The sequence below is a fragment of the Entelurus aequoreus genome, linkage group LG23 (genome assembly GCF_033978785.1).
Source record: "Entelurus aequoreus isolate RoL-2023_Sb linkage group LG23, RoL_Eaeq_v1.1, whole genome shotgun sequence".
NCBI classification, from domain to species: domain Eukaryota; kingdom Metazoa; phylum Chordata; class Actinopteri; order Syngnathiformes; family Syngnathidae; genus Entelurus; species Entelurus aequoreus.
Window position 1 is genome coordinate 35033935 of NC_084753.1, and position 13804 is coordinate 35047738.

General features: G+C 38.0%; 1 protein-coding gene across 1 annotated transcript in view; it reads left to right on the forward strand.

Annotated features, from left to right (window-relative positions):
• Window positions 1–3749: 3749 nt before the first annotated feature.
• LOC133640787 (estrogen receptor beta-like) overlaps window positions 3750–13804 on the forward strand; it is a 53983-nt gene continuing 43928 nt past the window's right edge. Inside the window, exon 1 of the mRNA XM_062034433.1 lies at window positions 3750–3905. Coding sequence (XP_061890417.1) covers window positions 3765–3905 — 141 coding nt within the window. The 5' untranslated portion in view covers window positions 3750–3764. The remainder of the gene's footprint in view (window positions 3906–13804) is intronic.

Consider the following 13804-nt stretch of genomic DNA (forward strand, 5'->3'; position numbering starts at 1 on the left):
TGGTAAGAGTCTGTGTTGTCCCAGTTCTCTACAGGCGTCTGTGTATCGAAGTCAAAAGTCCTCCTGGTTAGAGTCTCTGTTATCCGAGTTCTTCCATCTTGACTGCATCTTTCGGGAATGTAAACAAAGAAGCGCCGGCTGTGTACTGTTGTTGCTGACTACGTTCGAAAAATACGTCCATTTCGCACCGACAACTTTCTTCTTTGCTTGCTCAGCTTCCTTCTCCATAATGCAATGAACATGATTGCAACAGATTCACGAACACAGATGTCCAGAATACTGTGGAATTATGAAATGAAAACAGAGCTTTTTCGTATTGGCTTCAATGTGGAAGGCATACCCGTGTTCGCCGGGCTACGTCACGCGCATACGTCATCCTCAGAGGCGTTTCGAACCGGAAGTTTAGCGGCAAATTTAAAATGTCACTTTATAAGTTAACCCGGCCGTATTGGCATGTGTTATAATGTTAAGATTTCATCATTGATATATAAACTATCAGACTGCGTGGTCAGTAGTAGTGGCTTTCAGTAGGCCTTTAAGAACCGTCTAACTCAAAGCGGATGTCTAGCAACCTGAAGCTATGCAGCGAGACTGTGAGAGTTTGGACACTTTTCAAGCGTTTCTGATCACACAAAGTGATCTCTCAGACAAGCTGACCGGCAATTGGTGAAATAAACTTGTGTTGAAATGGGATAATCGGGTTTTTATTGGTTGACGTCTTCTGTTAGGGATTGGTCAGTGGCTGGAGTGGCAGGTGTCGGGTGTGTGGGTTTCGAAGCACCTTAGAGTCGCCGTGTTTTGAATTCCAGTCCAATCTTGAGCCGCAGCCGCCGGTGACTTCATCGTTTGGACTATGTGCTTGGCGGAGTGGGGGGGGCGGAGCCTAGCGAGGGGAGGAAGTGGAGAAGCGCGGCGGCCTTGAGGCTCCCGTGAATAACTGGCTGCGGAGGAGTGGAGGACGGAGGAAGGAGGAAAGTCCTGCGGCGGCCACAAATAAGCACATCCTCTCCCGCCTGCTTGAAAGACATTCCAGCGAAACATGGCCGAGGTCACCATGCTCGACTCTTCCTGGTTGCCTCCCGCAGAAGGTGGCGACACCCGCACGCCCTCACCGGGCAAAGTGGCTCGGCCCTGTTGATTTTGAAAGAGATGGGACGTTAGACGTAGCAAGAACCCGACTGGTGATTTCTTCTATGGCGGGTTTATTTGGAACAGTCCTCAAAATATTCCATGTTCCACGTTGTTACTCGACGTCAAGAAGCCTATTGCTTTTGAATAATCCAACACCAGGTGGCTGACGTAGTAGCTGGGGTCAAAGTTCCATCTGTGACGTGTTTGCCGTCTCTTGTTTTCACCAGGCCCTGAATGTCAAGGTCACTATTCGTTTTTAAACCGTACCGGCCAAGGGATTTTTCTTGGAATTGTTCAAGCTGTTTGGGTTTATGTCGAGAACCATGTTTGTTTTGAACTCTTTGGTTCCATCTCAAGAACTCTCGTTTTTTTTAACCCTTTGGCTCTCTTCTGAACTTTTTGCTTCTATCTTAAGAACACTGTTAGTTTTGAGCTCTTTGGTTCTGAACTTTTTGATTCTATCTCAATAACCCTGCTTGTTTTGAGTTTTTGGTTTCAAGTGAAGAGCCCTGTTGGTTTTGAGATTTTTAGGTCTGAAACTTTTGGCTCCATCTCCTTTTGGTTCTGAATTTTTTTAGTTTTATGTCAATAATCCTATTTGTTTTTAAGCTTTTTGGTTCCATCTCAAGAACATTGTTTGTTTTGAGCTCATCGATCCTATGTCAAGAACCCTTTGTTTGACTCTGAACCTTTTGATTCCATCTCAAGAACCCTGTTTGTCTTGAGTTGTTTGCTATCTATCTATCTATCTATCTATCTATCTATCTATCTATCTATCTATCTATCTATCTATCTATCTATCTATCTATCTATCTATCTATCTATCTATCTATCTATCTATCTATCTATCTATCTATCTATCTATCTCTCATCGATCTCTCATCGATCTTTTCATTTCTCTATCAATCTCACCTTCGATCTTTCCATCTCTCTATCTATCTCTCTATCGATCTCTCATCCATCTCTCAATCTCTTTATCGATGTCTCTATCGATCTCTTTATCGATCTCTCTATCAATCTCTCTATCCATCTCTCATCGATCTCTTCATCTCTCTATCCATCTCTTTATCCATTTCTCTATCAATCTCTCTATCAATCTCACCATAGATCTTTCCATCTCTCTATCCATCGCTCCATCTCTCTATGCATCTCTCTTTCCATCTCTCTATCTCTCTATCGATCGCTCTATCCATTTCTCTATCAATCTCTCTATCAATCTCACCATCGATCTTTCCATCTCTCTATCCATCGCTCCATCTCTCTATCGATCTCTCTATCCATCTCTCTATCGATCTCTCTGTCTATCTCTCATTCATCTCTCAATCTCTTTATCGATCTCTCTATCGATCTCCTTTACGATCTCTCTATCAATCTCTCTATCGATCTCTCTATCTCTCTATCCATCTCTCGATCTCTTCATCTATCTATCCATCTCTATCCATCTCTCTATCCATCTCTCTGTCTATCTCTCATTCATCTCTCAATCTCTTTATCGATCTCTCTATCGATCTCCTTATCGATCTCTCTATCGATCTCTCTATCCATCTCTCCATCTCTCTATCCATCTCTTCATCTCTTTATCTATCTATCCATCTCCATCCATCTCTCCATCTCTTGATCTCTCTATCCATCTCTCCATCTATCCATCTCTCTATCGATCTCACCATCTCTCCATCTATCGATCTATCTATCCATTTCTCCCATCTCTCTATATATCGATCTATCCATCTCTCTATCGATCTCTCCATCCCTCTATCGATCTCACTATTGAGCTCTCCATCTATCGCTCTCTCTATCCATCTCTCTATTCATCTATCAATCTCTCTATCGATCTCTGTCAATCTCTCCAACTATCGATCACTCTGTCAATCTCTCCGTCTATCAATCACTCTGTCCATCTCTCTATCGATCTCTCCATCTCTCCATCTCTCTTTCGATCTCTCTATGGATCTCTCTGTCAATCACTCCATCTCTCGATCTCTCCTTCGATCTCTCTATGGATCTCTCTGTCAATCACTCCATCTCTCGATCTCTCTTTCGATCTCTCTATGGATCTCTCTGTCAATCACTCCATCTCTCCATCTATCGATCTCTCTTTCGATCTCTCTATGGATCTCTCTGTCAATCACTCCATCTCTCTATCTCTCGATCTCTCTTTCGATCTCTCTATGGATCTCTCTGTCGATCTCTCCATCTATCCATCTCTCTCTCTCTCTTTCTCTCCCTGCCTCTCACTCTGTCTCTCTCTCTCTATCGATCGTTTAACTTTTAGAAGATCAACACAGCGTCAAGCTGATGGTTTCAAACGTCATCAAACCCACGAGGGGTCAAAAGTCACACTGTTTTTCGTCACTTTTAATGTCAGTTTTGCGGCGCGGTCGACACAAAGCCGAGGTCAAAGGTCAAATGGGCTGGTTGCTGTTATTGACGGGCTTTGAGAAAAAATGTGCAGATGTTTTTTCTGCTTGTGGTCGACGTGACCTACGTCCATGGAGGTCCTGTGATCGATGAATACATGAATAATAATATGCTGGTAACACATCTAGATTATTACGTTAGACTTCAGTGTTGAGGTCAGGGTTCTAAAAAAACAACTGGTCTGTGTGCTTTAAAAGCCACGGTGGACTAAACAAATGAAGCCTTTGACCTTTGACCCCCGGCCGTCTGCTTCACGGCGGGCGTTTGCCGTCCAAAGCTCAAACGCTCCTCACGGAACCACAGTGGAAGCGTCCATGGGGGACAGCTTGAGCTCGGCGGCGCCGCCCGACCCACAAGTAAGTGGACGCCTCCGCTTTGGACTCGTGGAGAACTTTCCCCGCACCTTGGAGGGGTGTGGAACTGTTTGTTAAGACCTGTTTGTTTACCTGGGACCAAAGATAAAAGTGGAAACTGCTTCTCCAACCTAGCATGATAGCATTTGTCGTCCGTCTCCACTTGTGCACCTTTTACTCGCGGTGCCCCGTGTGTCTGAGACCGGTACTACAACTCGACATTAAGGACTGTAAAAATCTCTTTTGAAAAGGGTTTTGCGGCAGATATTTTCACCCGTCAAGCGCAATCGTCTTTAGCGTAGTTAGCTAGCCTGCTAGCATTAGCTCCTGTGTCCCGCTAGTGTGAGGGGTTCACTTCCTGGCTAAAGGGGAGGATCTAACTCAGGTGTTTGCAATCCCCCCATCAAAACGGAGAAGGTAAATATTGCGTATGACGTCCCCGGTAAATGTACTACGGCAGAAATAGACATGGGACAGAACATTAGGGTCAAAAACCGCACACTCAGTAAGTAAACACTTGGGCTGGACCGATAAAACGATATCTATATACACTATTTTCCAGGCTATGGACCGCACCGGTGCACTAAATTTTAGAAGAACAAAAATAATTTATATATATACGTTGTGAAATTAGTTATTTTCACAAAAAGATTTTGTAAAATTGTATTTACATACCTCAACGGTGTCTGTAACAAGGCAGTAAAACGGCTGATCAAGCAAAACAGATAACATTGTCATTTTATTCAAAAGTTAGATTTCCTAAATAACCAACTGAGAACGTGCCTGGTATGTTAACGTAACATATTATGGTAAGAGTCATTCAAATAGCTATAACACATAGAACATGCTATACGTTTACCAAACAATCTGTCACTCCTAATCGCTAAATCCCATGAAATCGTATATGTCTAGTCTCTTACGTGAATGAGCTAAGTAATATTATTTGATATTTTACGCTAATGTGTTAATAATTTCACACATAAGTCGCTCCTGAGTATAAGTCGCACTATGAAAAAAAACTGCGACTTATAGTCCGAAAAATACGGTACACTATTTTCCAGGCTATGGACCGCAATTTTAGAAGAACAAAAATAATTTTCCTTATAAGCCGCAGATATATACGTTGTGAAATGAGTTATTTTCGCAAAAAGATTTTGTAAAATTTTATTTTCATACCTCAACGGTGTCTGTAACACGGCAGTAAAACGGCTGATCAAACAAAACAGAGGTCATTGTCATTTTATTCAAAAGTTTTTGATTTTCTTTTTTTAAAAGGCATGTTACATGTTAAAATTGTGCTTTGGGAGTGAGGGGAAAACCGAATCAATTGATTTTAATTAATTTTTAGTAGCTGCGCAAGCTAGCTCTCCAATCAGCTGAACAGACTCAATAACTCCACAGTGACGTTTTGGTGAATTTACTGAGGAATATGTGAAAGTGAAACAATACAAAAAGAACGCCATTGTAAGTTAATAATATTAACACAGACACTCGTAAACATGTTAGCATATTAGCAAATGCTAACGACGCTAGCTTCATTACGTTACGATATGCAAACACTCCTACAGACATCACACATGGGACGGTTTAGTAAGTATAAACCGTTTTAAATATATTGTAAAACTTACAAACGTTGCTTGGAGTGATGAATGAATAATCCCTATGTGTAGACACGCTATGGACGGCCGTAATTGTTCCGTCTTCTATTCTTTGCACTCTACTTCCGGTTGTTGAAAGCACTATGTAGAGGTTGCCCTCTAGTGGGTTCTTCAGACCACCACACACTGCCAGGAGAGCCAGGAATTCCGGGTATAACACGGTTTTATTTTCATAAATAGTGCTCAGTCTTTTGCTTCCCAGCAAACTGTCTTTCTCTCCTGCGTCCCCGCTCAGCAGCACCTCCAAATCCAACTACTCGTCTCATCACGGCTGCTGCTAATATAGGCGACAGGTGATTAGATAACAAGGCCCGCCTGGGCCATCTACGCACCCGTCGCTGTCTTCGAGGCCGGTCCTGGCAACACCCCGTTCCGCGGCAGGAAGGACAGTGCAGCATCTGCATTGAGCGAATTCGTCCAAAAGATGGCGCCATAGCACAAACAATAACACACACGCTTTTGTTTTTGCTTGTTTATTTTATTTTTTTAACGGCGGTCAGCGAAAAAAAGATATACATAAATTAGCCACTCTGTCTTATAAGCCGCAGGGTTCAAAGTGTAGGAAAAAAGTAGCGTCTTTTAATCCGGAATTTACGGTGTAATTACAATAGACACGTAATCGATATCAATAAAAGATGTGTTTGATAAAACATTTGAGATATATATATATATATATATATATATATATATATATATATATATATATATATATATATATATATATATATATATATATATATATATATATATATATATATATATATATGTGATAGAGTGATTGGAGCACATACTTGTTGGTCACAAAAAACATTCATGAAGTTTGCTTCTTTTATGAATTTATTATGGCTCTACTGCAACATACATTATCAATTTTGGTGATGTAGAAAAGTTACAATCAAATCAGCTTCATGGCCTCATAACTTCATGTGAGTGATTATGATTGACGACAAATATTAACATTGCTGTATGTATACTGCAGATTTGCTCACATTTTCAGTAGAGCCATAATAAATTCATAAAAGAAGCAAACTTCATGAATGTTTTTGTGACCAACAAGTATGTGCTCCAATCACTCTATCACACAAAAATAAGATTTGTAGAAATTATTGGAAACTCAAGACCGCCATGACATTATGTTCTTTACAAGTTTATGTAAACTTTTGACCACGACTGTATGTTTTATGTGTGTATGTATATGTATGTATGTATTAGGGCTGCAACAACTAATCGATTAAATCGATTATAAAAATAGTTGGCGATTAATTTAGTCATCGATTCGTTGGATCTATGCTATGCGCATGCGCAGAGGCAATTTTTATTTATTTAGTTATTTTATTGTATTTTTTTAAAAAATTTTTTATAAACCTTTATTTATAAACTGCAACATGTACAAACAGCTGAGAAACAATAATCAAAATAAGTATGGTGCCAGTATGCTGTTTTCTTTCAATAAAATACTGGAAAGGATAAAAATGTAGTTTGTCTCTTTTATCCGATTATTGATCGATTAATCGAAGTAATAATCAACAGATTAATCGATTATCAAATTAATCGTTAGTTGCAGCCCTAGTATATATATATATATATATATATATATATATATATATATATATATATATATATATATATATATATATATATATATATATATATATATATATATATATATACATATACATATATATATATATATATACATATATACATATACATGTATATACGCACATATATATACATATGCAGTATACACAAATATATAAATGTATATATGCACATATATACACAAATATATATATATATATATATATATATATATATATATATATATATATATATATATATATATATATATATTTGTGTGTATATACATATGTGTGTGTATATATGTATATACTGTATATACGTATATTTATTTATATATATATATATATATATATATATATATATATATATATATATATATATATATATATATATATATATATATATATATATATATATATATATATATATATATATATATATATATATATATATATGTATGTGTATATATGTATGTGTATATGTATGTGTATATATATATATCTCTCTCTCTCTCTCTCTCTCTCTCTCTATATATATATATATATATATATATATATATATATATATATATATATATATATATATATATATATATATATATATATATATATATATATACGTATATATGTCAGTGGCGTGCGGTGAGGTTCATGTCAGGTGAGGCACTGACTTCATCACAGTCAGATTTACAAACATATGAACCCTAAAGAGTATCTTATTCACCATTTGATTGGCAGTAGTTAACGGGTTGTGTTTAAAAGCTCATACCAGCATTCTTCCCTGCTTGGCACTCAGCATCAAGGGTTGGAATTGGGGGTTGAATCACCAAAAATTATTCCCAGGCACGGCGCCGCTGCTGCCCACTGCTCCCCTCACCTCCCAGGGGGTGAACAAGGGGATGGGTCAAATGCAGAGGACAAATTTCACCACACCTAGTGTGTGTGTGACAATCATTGGTACTTTAACTTAACTTTAACTTTACACTTACAAACTGTAGCACACAAAAAAGCACATTTAATTAAAAAAAACGTTATTATGGTCTTACCTTTACTTATAAGTGCGGGAGCAGTGGTGTTCGTGTTGGAAGAGTCGTGAATGAATGAAATATGAAATCCGCGCAGCAGTCTGCAGGTGTACCTAATGTTGTGTCCCTGTTCACGGCTCCTCCGGCGCGCCGGGCGAGCATTGTTGTTTTTGCACTTTTTGGCTTCTTGTTAAGTGACTTTTTTTGGGTGGATTCGGTCTTGCACGTGGAGGGTTTGGGTGTGGGCTTTGGTTGGTGTGGCGCTCCCGTCGGGAGGTGCATTCTGCGGCGGAGTTGCTTGGCACCAGGAGGCGGGGTTATGAGACGAGCCTCCAGTTTTATGATCGCTCAGCACAAGAAATACGTTACACACATACAGTTGTTGACAAAATACACTGTACATTATATACCTCAGCTAACTAAACTATGGAAATGTATAATATAATTCATATAGCAATACGCTCTCACTGCACAGCAGGCCAGCAGTTAGCCGAGTCATTGTGCACAATCCATGTTGAGGCACAACGCAGTGACGTGCCTCAACTGGCTGCGTCTCTTCTCAGTATTTGAACGGCAAATGTGAAAATAAAAATAAAAATAATCTAAAACTGGTGAAGTTAAATGGAAAATAACTTTAGTATAATCACTGGATACATATAACAATTTAATTAATTTTGTTTCTTTTTACTTTTTTTTCTTCATTCCATGATGGCAGGTGAGGCCCCGCCTCCCCTGCCTCTAGTGACTGCACGCCACTGATATATGTGTATATATATATACATGTACATACGCACATATATATACATATGCAGTATACACAAATATATAAATGTATATACGCACATATATACACAAATATATATATATATATATATATATATATATATACATATATATATATATATATTTGTGTGTATATATACGTGTGTGTATATATGTATATACTGTATATACGTACATGTATTTATATATATATATATGTATATGTATGTATCTATATATATATATATATATAGATATATATATATGTGTGTATATATATGTATATGTGTATATATATATATATGTATATGTATGTATGTATGTATGTATGTATGTATGATGAAGCAAGTTTGGTTGCATGAACAAACCTAGCAAAAAATAGGAAGTGATCAATGGGAGGGACACGCTGAGCAGCCAATCCGGTAAGAGTATCTACTATCATGTTTGGTTGCGCCATCTTGCTGTCTCACTGTTGATTCTCTGCATGGAGTGAGACGAGAAAGAAAAAATGAGTGCTGTGGAGAGCAAATAAATTGTGGATAAAACCGTAAAAGTCACCTGGACAGTATGACAGTTTTATTTTTGTCAAACAGACCGTAGTCCTTCGCCACGCTCATCTTTTCTTTTCAACCCTCGTCCGTTCCCCTAGTCGTATGTACGGAAACAACAGGTAGGAACTAAAGTGCAGGACTGTATAAACAAAATAAATAACAACATATTACAAATGTGCTACTTTAAAATAATAATTTGGTCCAATAATATTTAAATAATAATTACTGCATAACATAAATTAATTTCCGTACTTAAACAAGAATAAAAGACCAAATTACATGTAACACAGCTGCAACTTCCTGGCACTAAACCTGCAAAAAGTATTCACTATTTTGTTACACTTTATTACGCATTTCTTACACATTCCTTATTTTTCCAACTTTATTTAGAGATGTTTTTGTTGAGCGTTTATTGTGATTTTACAATAGTGTTTGCAATAATTGTTTTCCATGCTTGTGTTGACATTTCCTGTCCTTTCTGAGCTGAGGGGGTTATAATCAGAGGGACGTTACATTTGTACGGAGCCCCTAAAAGGACATGGGGGAAAACATTTAAAAAAAAAAAAAAAAAAAATTTACTATCTCGTGCGCACGAGAAAGTTTCTCGTGCGCACGAGATACATGTCTAAAAAAATATAAATTAAAAAAAAATGTTTTTTTATAACTTTAAATAATAATTTAAAAACATTTTTTTTTTATAACTTTATAAAATGTTTCTCGTGCGCACGAGATACATGTCTAAAAAAATAATAATTTAAACAATTTTTTTTTTATAACTTTATAAAAAGTTTCTCGTGCGCACGAGATACATGTCTAAAAAAATAATAATTAAAAAAAAAATTTTTTTTATAACTTTATAAAAAGTTTCTTGTGCGCACGAGATACATGTCTAAAAAAAATAAATAATAAAAAAAAAAAAATTAAATTTTTTTTCTCCCCCATGTCCCTTTAGGGCATTGGTGTCCAAAGTGCGGCCCGGGGGCCATTTGTGGCCCGCAGCTAATTGTTTACTGGCCCGCCACACATTCTGCAAAAATTGCAAAATTGATAATATTGCAAAAATTAAAAAAAACATTTAAAAAAGTGGAATGAGGTGAAATCTAACGAGAAAAAGTTGCAATGTTGACACAAAGCTGCCATGCAGGCTGTTTTTTTTTTCTTTTGTTAGGGACCGATGTCCCTTTGGGACAGAGGACCCTATTGAATTTCTAGCGTTTTATTATTATTATCTTTCTTTATTTTTCTTTTTTTTGCCATTGCTCAAAAAGAAAAAAGACAAAAAATCTATGTTATAATGAATTATTGACCTATTTAAGGCTCCAAGTACTTCAAAAATGTCACTTTAAAATGTTTTATGTGGAAAAAATATTGCATATATTGAGTGGTTGCCATATAAAAACATCAAAGATTTATTTGACAAAAGAGCCTAAAAACAAACAAAATAATAGTTCAAAAGTAAAATGGACAGATATATCTGAAGTTGATCTCGTGACTTAAGTGTTGAAAGTACTGTAAAAAAAACTAATACAAATGTATCACTTTATGAGTGGGGGACCTTTTGGATCCCAAACATATTTAGTGGGATTTTATTAATAATTTCACTGATTTCTCAAAAATATTAAATAATTAGAATCAATGGTGTCCTGCATTATTGATATTTTAGAGCTCTAATTACTAAATACTGCATATTTCCAGTTTTGCTATTTTTTTAATTTTTTTTTTTACTTTTTATCAAACTGAAGTTGATATAGAGATTTACTGTAAGTGTTAAATAAAAAATAATAATAATAATTTGACATATTTTTAATGTTTTAATGACTGAGACCCTTTATGGTCCCCGGGAGCCCTAAAGGTTAAAAAAAAAAATCCATATATTTTGTTATGGTATGAAAATGAAAAATATCAAAATGGCCCCCGCATGCTTAAATTTTTCCGTGTGCGGCCCTCAGTGGAAAAAGTTTGGACACCCCTGCTTTAGGGGCTCCTTACATTTGAAATCAGAATGTTTACATTTAATATATTTTTCTCCCGGTCCACACAATATCAATAATTATCAATATTGACCAATAAAAAAAACAACTTTTATGGTAATTTCCAGTGCACTTATTGCAGCGTAAGTACGCATGTGTCTTAAAAGCCGACCAGGAAGTAGACCACGCCAGGTGGAGTTTACACAACAACCTGACATGTTTGGCATCAAAACAAGGTCACGTCACATCTATATTAAAAATATACCAATCAAAATACAAAAAGTGATACGTCATGTTGGAGCGTTGATTGTCCTGAGGCCACTTTGACCTGTCCTGTGAGCCTGAGAGCGTTGCCTGTGGTGTCAATGACCCCGAGGCTGAGTGGACCCACAAACGTTTTGTTTTTCCCTCTCCTTTGCCTTGGAGGTGTCCTACCAAGCATGGAATGCTCCTCATAGTCTGAGCTACCTCATGTCGTACAGTTTTTTTGCTGTTTTAGCTGATGACTTCGCCACTATGACGCCCTACCGTGAATTCCAGACTATAAGCCGCTGCTGTTTTCCTACACTTTGAGCCCTGCGGCTTATAAGACGGTGCGGCTAATTAATGTTTTTTTTTTCTTCGCTGACTGCCACGAGAAGGAGTTGGAAAAAAAAAAGAAAACAAGAAAAATACGCTGACGAGGTTTTTTATTGTTTGTGCTATGGCCCCATGTTCCGTATGAGTCCGCCCACCGCAGGTGCTGCAGTGCCCCTTCCATGGTTCAAACACTGATGACATCTATTAAACAGGCTTCATTTGTATTGTTACATTCCAGAGGCCGTTCACCTTGGAGACCTGCTGCGGATATGGGTACGGCCTGGCTTAGTCCATAAGTACACAAACGTGTACGTCATGTTTAGTGCATACTTGCCAACCTTGAGACCTCCGAATTCGGGAGATGGGGGGGGGGCGTGGTTGAGGTGGGCGGGGTTGGGCGGGCGGTATATTGTAGCGTCCCGGAAGAGTTAGTGCTGCAAGGGGTTCTGGGCACCGTATTTTCCGCACCATAAGCCGCCCCGTCTTGTAAGCCGCACCTTCAATGAATGGCATATTTCAAAACTTTGTTTACCTATTAGCCGCCCCGTGTTATTAGCCGCACCTAAGCTACGCTAAAGGGAATGTCAAAAAAACAGTCAGATAGGTCAGTCAAACTTTAATAATATATCACAAACCAGCGTTCTAACAACTCTGTTCACTCCCAAAATGTAATGTGCAAAATTGCAATCACAAAAATAGTAACACTCAAAATAGTGCAGAGCAATAGCAACATCAATAACTCAACGTTGCTCGAACGTTAGTCACACAACACACAAAATAAACATTTAAAGCTCACTTTCTGAAGTTATTCCTCATCCACAAATCCCTCGAATTCTTCTTCTACTTCGGTGTGCTTCACTTGTTTTTTGACACCATCTGTGATGTGGACGCGCATGCAGTCGTAGATCAACAGGGACGGAGCTGCGTGAAAAAAGTCGCTCATCTTTTCTTCATCCATCCATCCCTTCGAGTTAGCTTTTATGATGACGCCGGCTGGAAAGTTCTCTTTTGGCAAAGTCTTCCTTTTGAATATCCCCGTGGGTGGAAGTTTCTGGCCGTTAGCATGGCGAGCTAGAACCACTTCTCATTCCCTGTGGTGCGAATATTCACCGTACGTGCTCCCGTTGTTTCCACAGTGCGGTTCACAGGAATATCAAAAGTCAGTGGAACCTTGTACGCGTGTCTCTTAGTAGGAGACATTTTGTGGTCTTTACAGAAACACACAAATGAAATGAAAGGTAATATCCGCGCGCTTCTTCTTCTACGGGGGCGGGTGCTCACCTTGGCGGTTGCTTACCGTAGAGGAAGAAGCGCTTCCTCTTCTATGGGGGCGGTTGCTTACCGTAGAAGAAGAAGCGCTTCCTCTTCTACGGGGAAAAAAGATGGCGGCTGTTTACCGTAGTTGCGAGACCTAAACTTTATGAAAATAAATATGAATATTAATCCATATATAAGGCGCACCGGGTTATTAGCCGCGCTGTCAGCTTTTGAGAAAAATTGTGGTTTTTAGGTGCGGCTTATGGTGCGGAAAATACGGTATTTGTTCTGTTGTGTTTATGTTGTGTTACGGTGTTATGTTGTGTTACGGTGCGGATGTTCTCCCGAAATGTGTTTGTCATTCTGGTTTGGTGTGGGTTCACAGTGTGGCGCATTTTTGTAACAGTGTTAAAGTTGTTTATACGTCCACTCTCAGTGTGATCAAATACATTTCCCCCAAAAATGCGACTTATATATGTTTTTTTTCTTCTTCATTATGCATTTTTGGCCGGTGCGA